This window comes from Myotis yumanensis, unplaced genomic scaffold (assembly GCF_028538775.1).
Source record: "Myotis yumanensis isolate MYYU_CA2020_CCGP unplaced genomic scaffold, mMyoYum1.0.hap1 SCAF_8, whole genome shotgun sequence".
Classification (NCBI taxonomy): domain Eukaryota; kingdom Metazoa; phylum Chordata; class Mammalia; order Chiroptera; family Vespertilionidae; genus Myotis; species Myotis yumanensis.
In genome coordinates, this window is record NW_027223759.1 from 59,292,627 (window position 1) to 59,313,555 (window position 20,929).

At 34.5% G+C, this 20,929-nt stretch overlaps 1 protein-coding gene across 3 annotated transcripts in view; it reads right to left on the reverse strand.

Annotated features, from left to right (window-relative positions):
• GALNT13 (polypeptide N-acetylgalactosaminyltransferase 13) overlaps positions 1-20,929 on the reverse strand; it is a 491,703-nt gene that overhangs the window by 270,675 nt on the left and 200,099 nt on the right. For all 3 annotated transcript variants that reach the window (XM_070422971.1, XM_070422970.1, XM_070422972.1), the window contains exon 4: positions 8,440-8,608. In XM_070422971.1, the coding sequence (XP_070279072.1) occupies positions 8,440-8,608 (169 nt within the window). The remainder of the gene's footprint in view (positions 1-8,439; positions 8,609-20,929) is intronic.

Genomic DNA, 20,929 nt, shown 5'->3' on the forward strand with positions numbered 1-20,929 from the left:
ATATGAGATGGATTGACTTCATAAAAGAAGCCATTGGCATCAGTCTACAGGAGCTGAGCAGGGCTCTTAAGGACAAGAAATTGTGGAAGTCACTCACTGAAAGGGTCGCCCAGAGTTGGAGCCAACTCAATGGCACATAACTGACACAGTGTGTGTGTGTGTGTGTGTGTGTGTGTGTGTGTGTGTATGTGTAAAGCAGCAATACCACCAATCACCTAGAAACCCAAATTTGAAACATTAGAGCAGCGGTCCTCAACCTGTAGGTCGCCAACCTGTGGGTCCCGACCCCTTTAGGGGTCGAACGACCCTTTCACAGGGGTCGCCTAAGACCATTGGAAAACACATATATAATTACATATTGTTTTTGTGATTAACCACTATGCTTTAATTATGTTCAATTTGTAACAATGAAAATACATCCTGCATATCAGATATTTACATTACGATTCATAACAGTAGCAAAATTACAGTTATGAAGTAGCAACGAAAATAATTTTATGGTTGGGGGTCACCACAACATGAGGAACTGTATTAAAGGGTCGCGGCATTAGGAAGGTTGAGAATCACTGCATTAGAGTCCTCTTTTGATTCCTTTGTTTTTTGTTTTCTCTTCTCTTGTATCTTGTCAGTTATCAAGTCTAAAATATCATTTCAAAATATTATTTTTAAAAATTTATTGACCCTAGAAAGAGAGAGAAAAGGACACAGAGGGAGAGAGAAACATTGATTTGTTATTACACTCATCCATGTATTCACTGGTTGATTCTTGTATGTACCCCAAACAGCGATTGAACCTGCCACCTTCACTATGGGGATGATGCTCCAACCAACTGAGCTTCCCAGCCAGGGTTCAAAATATTCTTGAGATCATTACTACTTATAGTTCCTTTCCCTCCCCTTTATTTGCTTCAGATTTAACACACACACACACACACACACACACACACACACACGCACACGCACAGATACAATTGCAAATTAACTCATGCCCATCCCTCCTGAAGCTACCCTGAATTTTGTGTTTATCTTTTTCCCTTCACTTTAATTTATTACTACTCATTGCTTTATATTTCTAAGAAAACTATCCCAGACAATTTCTTACCTAATTACATTTATGTGATGATAACAGCCAATAGGGAATCTTATTAAATTCAGGTTTCCCTTTTTAATAATTTCTGCTATATAAAACTGCTTGGATATATCTTCATAAATATAATTTCTTTCATGGCATATTTCTGCTCCAACACCTCCTAGCTGCTTATCATGACAAGTCTAAGCAAAAGGCAGAAGCCCTGTTTTTAAGATTCTTCATCCTCCTCCCTAGGCCTATAATGCCAAATGGCTACTTACCACCTTTCAGTCTCGTTGGACTGTGTCCTTATAAGGACTTGTATACTTTCTGCCTAAATTGTATTACCCTTTTTATGGCTCAATTATCCAAAATTTATGCATTGAAAGATTGTTTATTTCATTTTTTACAAAAAAATGTCTTTATGTTATAGAACAAAATCTATCACATTTTATTGATAAAGGTCTGGTTTTTAATGAAGATTAACAAAATAAATATTTCTGCCCCAAATTACATTCACATGATGGACTATTATTCAGCCTTAAGATGTTGGGACATATGCTACAACTAAGCCAGTCACAAAAAGACAAAATGTTGTGACATATGCTCAACTAAGCCAATCACAAAAAGACAAACACTGTATATTTCACTTATATGACCTACCAAGAGTAATCAAATTCAAAGACAGAAATTAGAATGGTGGTTGCCAGGGGCTCAGGGTAGGAAGGAATATGGAGTTGTTGTTTAATCGATTTAGAGTTTTCGTTTTGCAAAGTGAAAGAGTTCTGAAGATTGGCTGCACAACAATATGAATATACCTGTAGTGGAGAGGAGAAAACCTTTTCTCTACCCTCTTTGGTTTTGTACCGGGAGCCCGCAAATTAAACTGCCAAAAGAAAAAAGTAACAGGAGAAAAGGTATAGAGGTTTTATTTGATGTTAATACTTTGAAGACCTTCACAGAAAATAAATTGATGCCCAAAGAAGTGGTTAAACTCTAGTCCTTAGATATCTTTTTTTAAAATATATTTTTATTGATTTCAGAGAGGAAGGGAAAGGGAGAGAGATAGAAACATCAATGATGAGAATCACTGACTGGCTGCCTCCTGCATGCCCCTACTGGAGATCAAGCCCGCAACCCCTGGAATGTGCCCTTGACCAGAATCGAACCTGGGACCCTTTGATCAGCAGGCCGACGTGCTATCCACTGAGCCAAACCAGCTAGGGCCTTAGATATCATTTTCATGAAGGGTGATAAATGGTGGAGAAGTGACAATACAAAAAAAAAGGTGTCTGGGCTTCTAGGGGAAGTAAAATGAAGAAAGGCTATTATATGAGAAAACTAATAGAAGATAAGGTTTAATTTATGCAGAGTCATCACAGCACCTTATTTGATAAAGGTTGTTGTTCCCCACCTGGTTCAAGAAAGAGGAATAATTTCACCAGGTTAATTTATGCCTTGCCTTTAGATATATGAGGGAGAGAGAGACCTTTACTTGTGTCTGCTTTTTCTCAGTTGCCTCAGTTCAAAATTATATTTACGTCAAAGTGGTGTATTTGGGGGTGGCATATTCTGATCCCCTTCATATTTAACGCTACTAAACTGTATAAAGATAGTTAAGATAATAATTCATTTTGTATATTTACCACAATTTTAAAAATTCTAAGTAATAGTGTAAATGGAGTTATGTAACATTATTTCTGCATACAGTGGTATACAAGTAAATAACATACCTAGTAATATTTTACTCAACATTCTTATTTGAAAGAAAAATTATAGTATAACAGTATCCCCAAAATAATAGTAATCATACCTATCATCTCCCTCTTCTTCAAATATATATGTACATATATATGTTTATATGCACACATAAACACACATGTACAGACATTTTTACACAGCATTTTTAATTTGGGTAGTAAAATTAATTCTATGCATGAGCATATTATATAAATCAAAGTATTATAGAATTTATCTTCACAGGAAAAAATATTTTCAGCATATAAAAGTTGTAGTAATTCTCAAATTAAAAAGAAAAGATGTGGAACAGAGATCAGAAATCCAATTAATATTTTCATTTTCGATTTCTCCTTTGTGCAATCAATATTACATTGATCGCATTTTAATTCATGAGAAAAGCAATCCATGTAAATGAACAGGTACACTTATGAAACTGAGCAGAGAAAAATATATCCTATAGTTTATTTCTATTTTATGTGGTAAATAAGCTCTTTGCTATTGAGGGAAACTTAATCAGAATCTGTGTGCTACTGCTCCTCTCCCATAATAATGCAAGACTGCTAGTGTTTTTTCTCCTTATCAGCTTGCAAGTGTGCATAATAAGAAGCTGTTATTTGGTCTACAAAATAAATAGCTAAAATAAATTTCCTATTTCCTCATTTTTCCCTGATGAAACTTATTTAAATGCCAGCTGCATTATAACCTTCAAATAACTCAATACAAGAACTTGAAGTGCTATTAAATGTCTGAATACAAGTAAATGCTAAGAAACCTTAACATTTTGCTTTAATTTTTAATTCCCCATAGCTTTTTAAAATAAATATTCACCCCATAAATATTTGTAATTTCTTAATTTAAAAAATTGCAGACTAAAGGGAGAAGCTGCTTGCTTAAAAAGTTACTGTGGTTAGTAGAAAAACGGATCCTAAGGCCTAAGAAAATTCCACATAATGATAATAATAATCTATAATAATAAAAGCGTAATATGCTAATTAGACCCGACAACCTTCTGGACGAAGCTGAGGCTGCAAGGGAAGCCCAGATCTGGGTGCCAGAGGGAAGCTGCTGCCGGCAGCCGGGGTAAGGAAGGCCTACTCTTGCACGAATTTCGTGCACTGGGCCTCTAGTAATAAAATAATAATAATAAATATAAAAATGTCACCAGAAACTCAGCCCAATCTTATTCTTACTTTGTCATTTTTGCAATTATTGCTTTGTTCATACAATACTATAGTTAGTGGTTTAGGTAAATATATTTTTTATATCTTCACAGTTAGGGCCTGATATATCCATTTATTTTTATTCTCAAAGCTAAATGACAAAGATTGGTTGATTGGTTGACTAATTGATTAGTTGGTTTAATCAATGAAAGAAAACTAAGGCTTAGAAAATTAATGACTTATCCAAGATCCAATAGTAAACCATAGATATTAAACCTATGTGTTTTGGTTCCATATATAAAGATTTTCTCCTTAATTGCTTGAAAAAAGTCTCTGGAGTTCGGATTTTGTTCCCTTTATTTGTTTTGCATTTAATGGAATAAAGTCATGTACCCACCTCATTGATTATGATCACAATCATACTCTTTTCTCTGCTTCCAGGAAAGCATAGAGTGTGGGGAAACACTGGCTACAGAAACCTTAGAAAATTAAAATGTGGTTTTGCTGACTTTCATGGAAATAAAGTTAAACACTGTTTTCAAAAATTAATACACACATGCATGAACACACACACATATACATACATGCATGCACACATCTATGCATTATTATTTAATGTCTATTCTGTTGTTTTTCTGTAGCTATAGTTTTATATATCCATAGGTCTGTTATATTTCTAGCATTATATGTCCCAAGAACCCAGTAATTATTTAACAGCTCTGTGTATTAGCAAAATGAAATAATGATATTCAAGTGCTGAAGATCCACTCAACTTACTCAAATGTGAGCTTCTCAAAGGGGCTTTTGCTCACTACTCTACTCTCTATCTCTCACCTTCCTTCATTCTTTAATTTGTTCTAAGTTCCATGAAGCAGGGACTTCAATTTGTTCACTGCTATATCCCCATCACATAGAACAGTACTTGGCAGATATTAGCATATTAGGTACTCAAAAATAATGTTTAATATTTTTAATAGGTTTCTTTAGTTTGGTAATTCTCATTTCTCTTCCTCTCTCACTAAACAATAATACAAAAATCTTATGTTAAAAACTAAAGATGTATATTTACATTCTTTCTGAAAACAGAAATATTTAGACCTATTTTTAAATCCAAACTACATAAGTTTACAAAACATAGACACATAATTGATGAGAAATATGCTAATAATTCCTAAATGTGATGCATTAACACATTAGGTTAATTATGCTTTTTGAATTTAAAAAATATATTTTTTTTGAATTTATTAGGGTGACATCATTAATAAAATTATATAGGTTTCAAATATACAATTCTATAATATATTATCTGTATATTGTAGTGTCATCACCAACCAAAGACTATTACCACGTTTAATCATGTTTTTTCTCAAAGTTCTGAATCAAAATTTAATGACATTGCAATGTTTTAGTTTATAGAGGATGGGCAAAGGACAGAAAGGAATTTTATGTATACGTATACACATCTGCCTGGAATTTTATGTATACATATACACAAACTTTAACAAGAATCTCAGAAACTGAGGGTATTCAAGGAAGTAAGATATTTAGTAAGGCCTTTAACCTTGACTGAACTTAACTTATCCAAGTATCACAATTACTTGTGATACAATTATTTCATGTCCCTCAAATAACTAAATATTATATACTAGAGGCCAGGTGCACAAATTAGTGCACGGGTGGGGTCCCTCAGCCTGGCCAGTGAGTGCAGCGGCGGTGGCAGGAGCCTCTCCCACCTCGGAGTCAGTCGGACATCACCCAAGGTCTCCCAGACTGCGAGAGGGCACAGGCCAGGCTGAGGGACTGCCCTGAGTACACGAATTTCATAAAACAGGCCTCTAGTATCTAATAAAATGCTGAGATATTCTAATGAATTGAGCAGTGCACTTTCTAAATATCAACTTGAGTTTTCTACTATATAAGGTTTTAAAAACTAATTTGCGAATCCCATCTTTTTATATTGCATACATTTACAGCAGTCATCATTAACACTATCTTAATGTGCCTCATCCATTTAAGAAATAAATATACAAAAATTAAACTGTAATTAATAACAAAACTGAAAATATATATTTTCTACTTCAAATGAATATTAATAGATTTTGACTTTTTTAAAAAATAACAGTGTGGATATCTGATTCATGGTGTGTTTTTGCATTTGTTCCCAGGCAGTCACACAATTGAGATTCTCAAGATGACTTGGAAATGTCCCCAGTGGACTTCACATACACTTCATGATTTATCTAGGAAATTTGGATGGTACTTATGTGTTGTTTTTTTTTTTGCTTTCTGTCTGACTTTTTTCACTGATAGCATACACTTCGTTGATATTAAAATGAAATAGAAAATTTCTTATCTCACCAATATTACTTCCTAGACTATTTGAAAAATATCAAACTTGAAGCTATGTTGTCCAAAGTAAATATGGCATTTTGTGAACTTCTAATACTAATCAATCTGCATCCTCCCTTTCAATGCTTAATTATTCAAGTATTTAATATATTAAGTGATCCTTAAAAGAAAATACAGCTCTACCTGGTTTTGCTCAGTGGGTAGAGCATCGGCCTGGGGACTAAAAGGTCCTAGGTTTGATTTCGGTCAAGAGCACATGCCTGGGTTGTGGGCTTGGTTCCCAGTGGGGAGCGTGTAGGAGGCTCTTTCTCTCGCTCCCCCTTCCTCTCTAAAATCAATACAAAAATATTTTTATAAAAAGAAAATATAGCATTGGCCACAAATATTTTCAATGGATTCTCAATGAAGATTTTACTTTTTAAATATTTATTTATTTATTTAATATATTCTTATTGATTTCAGAGAAGAAGGAAGGGAGAGATAGAAACATCAATGATGAGAGAGAATCATTGATAGGCTGCCTCCTGCACACCCCCACTGGGGATTGAATCCGCAACCTGGGCATGTGCTGTTGACCAGAATCAAACCTGGAACCCTTCAGTTCACAGGCCGATGCTCTATTCACTGTGTCAAACCAGCAAGAATGATTTTACGTTTTTAAAAAGGGATGGCTTTATACTAAAATGATTCTTACCTTAATCTCCCCAGATCTTATATAATATTTAATTTATTTATGTTCTGATAGCTGAAAATAAAGATTTTTAAAATTTGAACTAGTGCTTACATGGTTTTCAGAATGCCTAAGTATCACATTTAGCCATTTTATTAGAGCATGGTATATAAAACAAAATAATAAATGCAACATTATAAACTTAGCATATAAAATGTTCAAATTAAATTAATCAGAAGAATATGATTTCTGTGCTTTTTTCAAATGCAACAAACATATACAAATATGGACAAAACTACCTGTAAAATTATTTAGCCCTTTAGAAGGTACAAATGTAATATTTGATCTTTTAAGCATTTGCTGGGGACCAAAAACATCCATAATTGATAGTTATTTGTGATTTTTTTGAGAGAGAGATTTGAAAAGCATAAAAGAGTGTACGAAATTACTCTTAGCTACTTATTTAGCTACCAAATGAACCTTCTGGCAACTCAGCCACCAGCATCTCAGAAAGGTTTCAGTTACTCTACTTTGGACTCATCTGAAGTAATTCCGAAAGGAGAAAAAATTCAGATTTAGCATTATGATGTTAATATCACTACAATACTAACATAATATAACCAATTATATGTGGCAAACTTTATTTGCATTAACTATGATTTTGGTGTATATAGAAAAGTAATTACATACCTAAAAGAAAAACTTCTATTTACATAGAAGTATGCCCTAGAACATACCTGTAAACTTAGAAATTTTCTAAAATCTCAGGGTATAACTTTCTGAGTTCCAAGAGTTTGCTTTACAAGGGCTATATACTAGAATAACAAAACTGCAAATAGCTAATTTCATGAATCCATTTAAAGTTTCTTCAACGATCTAGAGCATGGCTTACAGTTAATCACATACAAGTTTAATTTTTCAACTTAATTTTTCATGCAGCATTATTATTTACAAGTAATTATTTCCTCCATAGCCAATAACTGAGTATTCTAATTATAAACAGCAGCATAAATTGCTGGAGCCCATAATAAATAATTTTTAAAGGGTCAAAGAATCATACAAGCAATGTGTTACTTTTATGCTGGAATAGCAAAGCACATAGTTTTTCAAATCAAAGTGTAAGAGTTATATATGCTGGCAAGAAAATAATCTATTAAAGAGCATGTTTGCTCTATCTTTAGCAAGATAAAGCAAAGAAAAAGCAAACAAAAATCATTTCAAGAAGAAAAACCTGTTAGGCTGTGTGTTCTGCAATTATTTTTCAAATAACATATTTTGCTCTGCCAAGGAAGAAAATAGTTCAGATCTCTCCTCATATGCATGGCACAGTAAAATCTGGCTATGGCATAGTTATTCTGAACCACATACTTCTAGAACTGAAATAATCTGAATTACATGAAGTTCTGAGGTATTCTGAGATATGTAAGATTATACAGCACATGTAAACTCACCCTTCTAATCTCACATCCGGCAGACTTCTGTTAAGGGCAATCAAATCACTGGCCATGAGGTTAAACTGATTGATTTTAAACAGTTCTTTCATTTTCTCCTGGTCATCTTTAGGAATCAGCACAGCCTTTCCCATTTCTCCTGGCCCTTCTTGGTTTCTTGAAATAACAGCTGTAAGATACACACAGGTACACACATGCATAAAAACATAATGAACCGAATAAATAAACTCTTGTGTTGGATTTGATTCTCAACTGTATTATTTATATACTGACAATAATACAATCATCAAATCTTTCACTGCTTACTTACAAACCATACACAACACTAAAGAAACAACCTATTTTAATTCATTAACTCAATACTGCATGTTGTCTTTCAGGTCTAGATATATAACATGACCCGGCTAATCAACCGCATACAAAATATCAAAAGTAAAACCTCTGACTTCTTTGTTAACATGCTTGTTAGAGAGGAAGTTGAGCACTGGGCAGATCAGGTTGCACAAAATAAGAAAACTTGTGAAAATATACCAACATCAATTTATTTTCACGTCCATTAAATGTTTGGTATTTCACATACGTATTGCCATTATATCTTAGTAAAAGTAGGAAAGATGGAGAAGCCTTCATCCCCGTAGCAATTTGAATCCATCCTGATAGCATTTTCAAATAAGTGAAAATAATTTTCATGGTGGTGACATGTAATTGCAAAGGTCAAGGAACATTTGGAGACTCTGCGTTCTGTAAGTGGGACCACACAGAAATATCTTGGACTTGACTGTTTATTAAAAGGACTCAGTATTCAATACACAGGACAATGTTCTTCCAATTTCCTCCAAGCAATCACTACTCTAATGTCCCTTCTAGCTATGCAATATCTGTTTCAATATGTGTCTCTGTGTGTGTGTTTGTGTGTATGTGGGGAGGGGTGTACACATATGTCTATATGTACCTTAACATCCTACATAATCCTATATAATAAAAGGGTAATATGCAAAATGACCCTAATGGTGGAAAGACCGGTCACTATGATGTGCACTGACCACCAGGGGGAAGACGCTCAACACAGAAGCTGCCCCCTCATGGTCAGTGCACTTCCACAGAGGGAGTGCAGCTCAGCCAGAAGCCAGCTCATGGCTGGCCAGTGCAGCGGCCATGGCGGGAGCCTCTCCTGCCTCCATGGGAGCACTAAGCCATTAGTCAGACATCCCCGAGGGCTCCCAGGCTACCAGAGGGATGTCTGACTGCCAGTTTAGGCCTGATCCGGAGCAGGCCTAAGCTGTCAGTCAGTCATCCCCCAAGGGGTCCTGGACTACGAGAGGGCACAGACCGGGCTGAGGGACTCCTGCCCCCTGAGTGCATGAATTTCATGCACCAGGCCTCTAGTATTAGTATTAAAAGTTTTCACGTTCACAGTCATCCTTATAAAATATTCTACACATCTATTAAAGTCAATGCCATCCTTATATACATTAAGAGGTTGTTTGGCACATGTTATAGTCATAAATGTTTCCTGGAAACAATTGGCCCAACTTATATACTGTTCACTAAGGTAATGAAATATGAAATCATTTCCTTCTGTATTAAAAATGAACTTTGTGCCCTGGCCAGTATGGCTCAGCTATTTGAATGTTTTTTCATGCACGGAAAGGACGCTGGTTTGATTCCTGGTCAGGGCACATGCCCAGGTTGCAGGTTTGATCTCTGGCCATGGAGGTGCAGGAGGCAACCAATCCATCAATTTCTCTCTCTCTCCTCTCTCTCTCTCTTTCTCTCTCTCTCTCCCCCCCCTTCCTCTCTCTTTAAATCAATTTTAAAAATGAGCCTCCTCATGAAAAGTATATAAATAGTCCCCAAATTGCAATGGCTCTAGTAATCACCTTAGTTTCAGCTTTGAATGGGAAATTTTCCCATAGCCCTACCTCTGCTTGCACTACCAAAATACAAACAAAACAAAAAGCCATTACTTCCTTGGGCGGGACGGGGAGACACAAAACAAAAAACCCCACCAATTTTCGCTTCAAAATGCTTTGCGAAGCCCTGTGTAAGGGGACATCAAAACCGAAACAATGGTCCTGGCCAGTGTGGCTCAGCTGGTTGAGCACTACCCCAGGCACTGAAAGGTCCCCAACTGATTCCCAGTGCAGGTTCCATCCCAGGTCTGTTGCCTGCAGGAAGCAACCAATTGATATTTCTCCCTCTCCTTTCTTCTCTCTCTACAAAAATCAATAAAGTATGCATTTTTTTTATTAAAGTGAAACAATGAGCATTTTAAAGAAGTCCCTTACATAACCCAACATTCATTATAAATTATTCCTAAGATACACAATAAACTCAGAATTTGACATATCATCCCAAAAAAGATTAATCAAGTTTGCAAAAATACAAACACTTTAACCACACACACACACACGCACACACACACACACACACACACAAGCATTGCATTCATTGAATGTACATGTCACTGTGGAAATAGGAACATATTATTAAAATAATTCCTGAATATAACATTTTATTTATTATAAAACTGCGAAAATTGTCTAAAATTCTCAAAATTTATTAACTAATATTAGTCACAGAAAATATGAAGTGACTATTGTTCAGTTGGTTGTTATTAGTAAAGAAACTCCTTCACAAATATCTACAATTAAAAATTATTATAAAATAATATTGAATTAAGTATGAGCAGAAAAATGAATCACATCAAATACCTAAAGTATTTTAAGTCATGAAATTAAACCTACTGCTGGAATGTGAGGTTTTGTTGATAGTAGTTGTGCTGAATGCCTTTTTGTTTTTAGCCCTTATTCTGCAGCATATCCAGCCTGCTAACTTCTACGTTAACCTAGGTTGGTAACTTCTACATTCACATCAAGCAAGCTCCCTTGTCCTTTAACTTTGGTTGGGAAGGTGCTGACCGCATTAGGGGACAGAAGATTAATGAGGTTGAGCTATTTATTTCCCTGGTTCCCTCTCTGTGGGGTTGCTGAGGGTTGGCTCTCCCACTCACAATGATAATGTCATGGGGAATGTCCTATGACCAGTTAATGAACTGGTAGAAAGAAACAATGCAAGACTGAGTTAAATAAGAATCCACCCTCTATGCAAGCAGCTGCTTGAAGCTGCTTCTTTACAGTCTAACTCAGGGGTGATCATGAAAGTCAGTGGGTGAAGGGAATCTGCCTACAGGGCAAAACTGCAGAGAGGAAATTTGACCGAATACTGTGTGAATGAGAAATGGCTTGAGGTAGCAATGGCGACACTAATCCATGAGCAGTAGCTAACAGGCTGGCCAGCTGGTAAGAGATTTAAAGGAATAAGAATGAAGAATTAATGACAAAGACGTCTGATGGGAGGGGTATGGTAGACATTAATGTCCCATGTAATCTTCCAGAAAGGGCTTCCACTGCAGAGGAGCCTGCAAAAATCAGATTGACAAAATTATCCCTCCTATAGCTGTCAGTCCATCTTTTTTTTCTTTTTCCTTTTTCAGTTAATCTTTTTTATCAGTCTCTTTTTTTTTTCAGTTGTTCAATGGGAGGGAGACCAGGATAACTGAGAGGAAGAGTATGCATGGATTTGATGACATGAACTTCTCCCAGTTGATAGGGTTATGGCCACCCAACCTGCCAATAGCAAGAGAAAACACAAAGGGTGCCATTCTTGATCAGCTGGTGAGAGGCTGATCCTATTGGACCCCTTTCATCATTATGAGGAAAAACGTCTTCTTACAGGGGGAAAGGGATCTGGAATCTGTCTTCTCTAGCTACAGTTCTGTCAGTACCACCATTTGTAGATGTACAAAATCCTATTTTTCTTGGATTTTGGCATAATCTCACTTCAGACCAGGGAAAATAATTTATGGCAAAGAAATGCGACCACGGGTTCACCCAAAATATCCCCTGGTCTCATGTCTTCAATTTTATAAGTAGCTGACTTGTTGAAATGGTGCTGGAGCACCATTTGGGAGAAAAAACCTGTGGATTACCAATATCTAAAGTGTGATATCATATCTCCTATAGATAGAATGAACAGGCCCAGTAATCAAAGAAGGAAGTGAGAGTGAAATCTCTTCAGCAAATAACTAATTGAAGCAATATTTGTTTTCTCTCTCTCTCTCTAACCTCTGGCTTTATGCATAGAAGGGTTCTAGTTTCCATGTGAGAAATGCTTCCACTGGAGAACACAATCATGGCTCTGTTTAATTGGAAATTGATTCTACCCTCTGGCCATTATGAGCTCCTTAAGCTGTTGAAAGTACTGGCAGAGAAAGGGACCACAATAATGGTTGAGGTGATGGATGTTATTTACCAACAGGAAATTAGATTGCTGCCACACAAGGCGGGGCAGGGGGGGAGCATAACTATTTCTGGAACCTGGAGGTTTGTTTTTTTCCCCTCTGGAGCATCTCACTTCTGTACTAGACTGAGTAATAGAAAAATGAGGCAACCAAATAAGGGCAAACCAATCAAAGGCTTATATCACAAGATCATACACCACCAGGTAAAGAATACCATACAGACTAGTTACGGAGGGAGCTTAGGATACACATTGCACAGATGTAGCTAAAAGAATATATAATTATCGTCCAGCCAGTGTGCTCAGTTGTTGAGTGTCAACCTATGAACAAGGAGGTCATGGTTCAATTCCTGGTCAGGGCACATGGTTTGATCCCCTGTCAGGGGTGTGTGGGAGGCAGCCAATCAGTAATTCTCTCTCGTCATTGACGTTTCTATCTCTCTCCCTCTCCCTTCATCTCTGAAATCAATAAAAATATATTTTTTACAAGTATATAATTATCATCTAAGACCTCATGAACAGTCCACATAAATCATGAGACTATAGCAGCTACTGTATATTTTGTTATTTATGAATTCATTTCCCTACTTTTTTCTAGATTACTTTATATAAAGAACACTGAGGTTTGCTAACATTTTAGGTTTTGCTTGAGAATATGAGTAGACTGACCTCAACTCATAGGACAGTGATGGCGAACCTATGACACACGTGTCAGAGGTGACATGGGAACTCATTTTTTGGTTGATTTTTCTTTGTTAAATGGCATTTAAATATATAAAATAAATACCAAAAATATAAATCTTTGTTTTACTATGGTTGCAAATATCAAAAAATTTTCATATGTGACACGGCATCAGAGTTAAGTTAGGGTTTTTCAAAATGCTGACACAATGAGCTGAAAAGGTTCACCACCACTGTCATAGGATATAGGAGTTGATGGAATTTGTGTATCCCTTGTAGTAGGGAGCCATATGTTTCATCTGGAAAAGAGTAGAAAGCTAAGAAGAAAGATGACTGGACTGCAGGAAATTTGTTCCTCCAGATCCAAACTCCACTCTTATCTTCCTCAAATAATTACCCAGGAATCTGACCTGTATGAACTACATCTGGACTTTCTTCTCTGATTTCAGATTGGATTTGGCCAATGGATAAACCAGTAAGTATTTGGACAGTAGAACAAAAATAAAGCCAAGATATTTACTCCCTTGGTTAATTCTTATGTAGTAGTCACAAACTGGCTCTATCCCCAGACCAAAGGGTATAGTCTCTGTCAGGTGGTTCTCTCCACAGAAGTATTTTTTTAATAAGCTCATATAATTACTTCCTCCTCTTCCATTTAAGGGCAGGGTGTAGTAATGACTTAACCCCAGATAACAGCTATCCCTTCTTGCCTTTTCTAAATTCTGTAGACTCCTTTATAAATAGCCCTTGTGTTATATTCTTCTTTGCTACTTGGTTGAAGCATGGCATGTTTCCTGATGATAAAAGAGTTTAGAAAGTATGTGGAAACCTTAGTGGATTCCCCACTTATACGACCAAGTTTACACTTAAACTACATTAATTAACACTTAATCCATCATTTTCTCTGGATTGAATTCTACTTTAACTCTCTAATATACTTTCTTAAAGGTCTTCTTTCTTTTTTTTGGGGGGGGGGGGGTCATGTTCTTCCATTAGTTAAAAACATAAACATGTATCTGTAATAAATTAGGTTTTATTCATTGGTGATTAATATAGGTATTACAGAAAATCAAAAATAGAAAATTTAAAGTAAGGTAAAAATAAAGAAAAATCCTAATATTTTATTTTTCTACCCCAATGAAGTATATTAGGCATCCTTGAGATTCATAGAGCACGTTTTGGAAATCACTATAGATAAAGTGATAGCATGCATTTATTTTCTTGTCTCAAGGCATTTTGCTGTCAAGAAAGGTTGATTTGTCATCATTGTTTGGTAGTTGGTATGGAGGTACTATTTTCATTTTTGTACTCACTTCTTGCTGCTGGGTATGGGGTTAACCTTTTTACTGATTTTCTATAATAGAACAACATCAAGCAAATGAGAAATTACTAGACAGAATTTCTTAGGAGGAAAATAGGGAATAGGTTCAAATGGTAGGTGTGCTTTGCTACCTTCCCTGAGAATCACATTGTCACATGTTGGGGAATAAGGTATGTTAAGGTCTTGCATATGTATTCATTCTGATGTAGAGTAATGAGTGGGGTTTGAGGGAAATCAAATACTGGAAAAACGAAGTTTAGAATAATGGTAGGACACAAAAAGTGGAATCGTGAAGGTACAATTTGCTTCTTTTATTTTAAATATTAATCAACATGAATTCCTTGGAATCTTGTATTGCCAGTCTCTATGATGCTGAAAATATGAAACTAATGAAGGTCTGTAGGGTTTACATTTCAAAATGATCAGCTGTAACCATGAGAGTAAGCTTGCATATTTCACATAAATTCACAAAAATGAATTTATATAAATTCTTCAAGTTAGCTGTCACAGAATAGGCTCGGATTTTCTATTACCTAAATGTTATTTGATTTTTAAATCAGATCTTTGTCAGAAGTTCCAGTAATAATTTCAGGGTATCAAAATAAATAGATGTAAATTTGCTGCAAGAGGCAGCATAATGTGAAATGTAACATTTTGATAATTATTTTTTCATGGAGAAAATCTCTGGTGGAAGGGGGGAAAAGCCCAGCGTTCTGCCCAGACTAAAAGCTAACCTCAGCGATCACATATCTAATGACTACCTGTCTCCTACTGCCACCCCTTATGCTTATGTTTGAGGCATTCCAACATTTTAATGACCATCTGCATAAACCAGCTGCTGATCCTTGTATTTAAATCTTATTGCTCAGCATTAATTTACACTGAATTTTTAGTTTTCCATAGCCTCTGGGCCTTTTCTGTTAGTCAACAATAATAATAAAAATAACTAGGATACTAATAATATGCTTCATTTAATAGTCACAAGAATTAAATTGATTGTGCTGACCAAATAATGCAAATATGCCATTGAAATTTCAGAAATCCATCATAAATTGCCTTTGCCCTTTATAAAGTATCCAAACATTCTAGGAACTCAACCATTCAAATCAGACAAGGCCTAAGTCAATACTAATTTAATAAGCATCTACTTTCTGTGACAAAGAAATATAATTCTACAATATAAATGCTGCCATAAAAATCAACACGATGCTTATCCGCCAGCGAGTACATGCTCCTTCTTAAAATCCATCAGATCTCTATAAAATATTGTCAAACGTACCCTGGCTTTTATTATCTAAACCTTGTTTTGTTTTAATAAGTGGATTTTGGTTATATCATAAGGTCAAAGGCATACTATGGGGCAAATTACAGATTAAATTAGTGAACCAATATAAAATAACAGACAGTGCTCTAAGCCTAAACATAAGCAATAACCTTCTCCTTTTTTCTTTATAGTTTCCTCTTAAAATCCTTAACATCCCACCTGACTATATATAGTAAATATATTTTATATACATATGAAATCTGTTTATATTTTGGCAAAAATATATATACAAACAAGATTTTTTTGGTGGTAATTTTTTAATCATCTTATTGACACTACTTTTTTCTTTTATAATATTTGATGATTTCATTTTTACCTTTTTATACTATATATGGAAGTGTTTAATTGTCATTATATATGGTGGGCAAAAGTAGAGTTACAGTTATAATAAAAAAATTATGCAATAATCAATAAATAATAATACAAGAATAAACTATTTCACTTACCACTGTACATCTACTTTTGCTGTCCCCTGTATATGCATAATTCGTTTAAATCCTGTACTACTTAAGACCTTTGTGATTAAAATTTATTTTTGGAGATTCTGTACTCTGACTTGTTTTTCAAGGTAACTCTAAATAAACCTTGGAGGCCTTTTCCCCATGGATTTGTTTTAACATGAAGAAAAAAAGCATCTTACTCTCGCATAGCTGCCTTCCAATGTTTAGTAATAAATCCAGTATTCTATGGGATAAGTAGTAGCAGTCGCTTTAGAAAACAGCTTTAAAATCTCTTACATTAGGAGTTAATGTCATCTAACAGGTAATTCCATAGCAATTTATTGTTAATAGCTCTTCATCATACTACTGGGAAGGAGCAACTAATTTAATATGTATCATTATATTGTTATATGTTCATGGTTATTTTATATTTATTCTTCTGTATTGCTGAAACAATTTGAATTATATTGCCTTTCTTATTTTATAGTACACAGAAGTAAAAATACTTCAGTAATTTCCAAATTGGATTTGTTTGATGAATTTAAGTGCAGCCATAAAAGTTCTTTTAGAATTGGACTTTATGGTTAATTATTGATCAAATTTTAGTTAATCTTCTATTCCAGCACAGCAAACACATTCCACTATCCCTTAGATATTGTTTCCTTCCAGCTCTATTTCTTCACTCTGGCCTTTTTCTTCCTATGTACTGTGCTATTTTATGCACTCTCAAATAGGAGACCAATTAGATGAAAAGATTTAATCTAGATAGATATATGCATTATATGTTTTAGGGTATACTGATTTACATTCATGAACACCCAGATACCTGCACATCTTATAAAATTATAGATTCACAATATCTCAAGATTGGACATTTAGGTGTTTTGTCTGAATGCACAAAAGTGTTTTAAATAGAAAATTATTTAGAGCCAGAATATCTACATCTCTTTACCTAATGGGGTTACAAAATAGAGTTTAGCTTGCAAGTCAGTACGGCAAATTTATCTCCTTGATCTTAATTTGTGATAGCTTAAAAAGTTAAAATATGTGTCTCAGGAAAAATAGATTGATGGGAAAATTGAGAAGGTAGAGTAATGCAGTAAAGTTCCTTTATATAGTAAGCATTGCACCCAACCAAACAGTCACATGATAATAGCGACTTGTTATTGCCTTGCCTGTTCACTGACACAATGTGTTCTGCTCACTAGGAAACAAATCCTCAGCTGACTATTGTTAAAGAAAGTACATTGTCTCCCATATATGAAAGAATTTGGGATCATTATGTGAAGGCTTCTGCCCTTATGAAAAAGTGTTCCTATGACTTTAAAGCAAGCTATAACTGCAGGTCCAAGACTGAGTTATAAAGTTCAGTTTTCACTGTAATTATTTAGGTCACTTCTATTTTCTTGTCATCTTTTCACCATGCAAATGAGAAAAGCGGAATGGGAAAGATGGAACCAAACTTTGTTAAGTTTAACTGTGTAGGGTTCAGTATGATATATTTCCCCATGGGGTACAACTCAGGAATTCATTGATTAATAATAATTTTTCTTCTTAGAGTTTTCCATTTCTTTGTGTGTGTTTGTCTCATCTAATGTGAATTATTCTACCCTTTTCTATGTACCATCAAATCCCAATGACATCTTGAGACATTTCGTAGCCTTTTTTCCTACCTGCAAATTATCTAATTTATGCAGAATTCCTTTTTCAATTGTACATTTATATTTCAGGAAACGGTTTCAAGTTCAGTTTTTATGTATATTGCATGTTTAGTTATAATTATTCACATATTTCTGAGCATTCAACTCATAGTGTTGGGGATGATAGAACTGTCTCTTTACATTCTATTCAGTTGAGTTCAACAAGCATTTATTGACTTCTATATGCCAGGCTCCATTTGGGATACTTTGACATAGCCAGTGAAAAAATACTAAAAAAAAACCCTACCCTAGCATTTCTTCCATCTTATAATATACATTCCATAGTTCTGCTTCACCCACCGACAGTTTTCATTTTCTTCTATGATATCCTTTCTTACATGTTCCCCTAGAAATTTTTCAATGAAAAATTGTGTTAACATTTAATAAAAACAATAATAAAACAAATAACACTTAAGCTGTGCTAGGCACTGTTTAAGCATGTTACATATATTAATTCATTTAATCTGCATAATAAGTCTATGGGGTGGGCACTATTTATCCCATTATGTGAAAGGAGAAACACAGAAATAGAAAAAAAAAAAGTTTAACTTCTAAGCTTGCCCAAATAACAAGTGAAGCCCTAATTAACCCCAGGCGGCTTAACTTCAGAATTTGTGCTGTTTACCAATAGACATACTGTACCTGTCTAAATCTATCCAGAAAGGTTTACATAGCATTCCATTTAATATGTTTATTTTAATTACTGGTTCAATAGCAAACTAAAACTTAGTTCATGAGCTCTGATCTGGCTGAAACTATACTGTATATTGAAAGTCAATTTAAAGGTATAAAATAATTCTCAGAGCATAATATCTCTTTTTTATGGTTTCCTCATTTATGTCCTACCTGAGAAATATCTACTTGCCCTAATCACTGAATTTTCTCCTATTATTTTCTTGTGTAATTTGTATAGTTATACTTACTACATATAGCTTTACAATCCATTTCAAATTAATTTAGAATAAATAAATGTTTAGATAAAAGTTCATTTTTTATGTCTATATATGGATAGCCAATTGTTTTTAGCACCTCTTGTTGGAAAGACTGTCCTACCTGTCAAAGTTGCTTAAAATTAGTGGACCAATAACTGTTTGTCTAAAGTAATAACAGTAATAAGCATATAGAAAAGTGAGATTTAACAAAACCTTATCTTAAAATATTTATAAGGAACTTTGACATGAAAGAAGTATCATAAGTATAGAATGGAGAAATTGGTAATTCTCTGTTAAACTTATCTGTGCAATATGTTAAATAGTATAACATCATTTGAAAGTATAACCAGATTAGCTTAAAATGCATATTGTAAATTCTAGAGCAACCACAAAATTTTAACTTAGGAAGTATAATTTATGTTGTAAGAAACGATAAAATCATAAAATCTGAATTATATAAAGAGAAGGCAAAAAAGTTAAAAAAATAGGTTCAAGAACAATTGCAATGAATAGAAAATATTTATAAACATAGCAGATATTAATCCAACTATACCAATAGCCATTTTAAATGTAAATGCTCTACATACTCTAAGTCAGGTCGTCAGAGTAGGTAAAAAATCTATGTTGTCTAGAGGAGACTCATTTTAAATATAAAGACTTAGGTTAAAACTAAAGGAATGGAGTAATATAGATCATGCTAACAGAATTCAAAAGAAAGTTTGATTAGCTATATTGACTTCAGACAAAGTATACTTCAGAGAAAGTAAATTATCAGGGATAAAAAGGTTTTCACATAATGATATAGTGGGCAAATCAACATAAATAAATAATAGTCTTCAACATGTATGCACCTAACAAAAGAACATAGAAATAAATGAGTCAAAAATTTGACAGAACTGCATGACGAAATAGACAAATCCACTATATAATTGGAGATTTTCACACCCCGCTTGTAATAATCAAGAAATTTAGCAGGCAGAAAATCATTAAGGATATAGAAGACCTGAACAGCCCAATGAATCAGCTTGATGTAATTGATATTTATAGAATAATCCATCTAATAACAAACAACAGAAAACACATTTTTTTCAGGCTCACATGGCAGATTTAACAGGACAGATCACATTCTGAGACATTAAAAAATGTAAAGACTAAAAACCATACAATGCATGTTTTCAGACCACAAGGGAATTAATTGCACAGTACTTTACATTCTATTTTTGTATTTATTTACTTTATTTATGTATTTATTTATTTACTTTATTCCTTTCTAATCAGTAAAGTGACTTCACTTTGTTTGATGATCTACTCAGCAAGTAATTATTGAGGGTGGTTTGTTTTTTTAATTTGACATGCACATATTAGATAAGAAAACTATGAAATTCATTAGATGTAACTCTCCTGGTGGAAGTGGCTTCACTTTGCCACCTCCTAGACACACAAGTTTTCATGCTTCCAATTGTCTGGCTCATTTGTTCCTTTCATATTGGATATCAAGGCCTACCACATTATCTGTGCACTGAAGCGGAAGAGTGAAGGCTGAAGGAGGCTTCGGGGACAACCAGACGCTCCAACATTCTCTGCCTTGGTTTATCACTTTTGAATTCCTTGCCTCATCAATTAGCCAAGAATATACCCCAGTTAATTTTTATAAATACACTCTTGAGCTGTGCTGTACAATATGGTAGCCACTAATCACATGTGGCTATATAATTTAAATTAATTAAAATAAAATAGAAATTTAGTCTCTCAGGTGCATTATTCACATTTCAAGTATTCAAGATTCACAC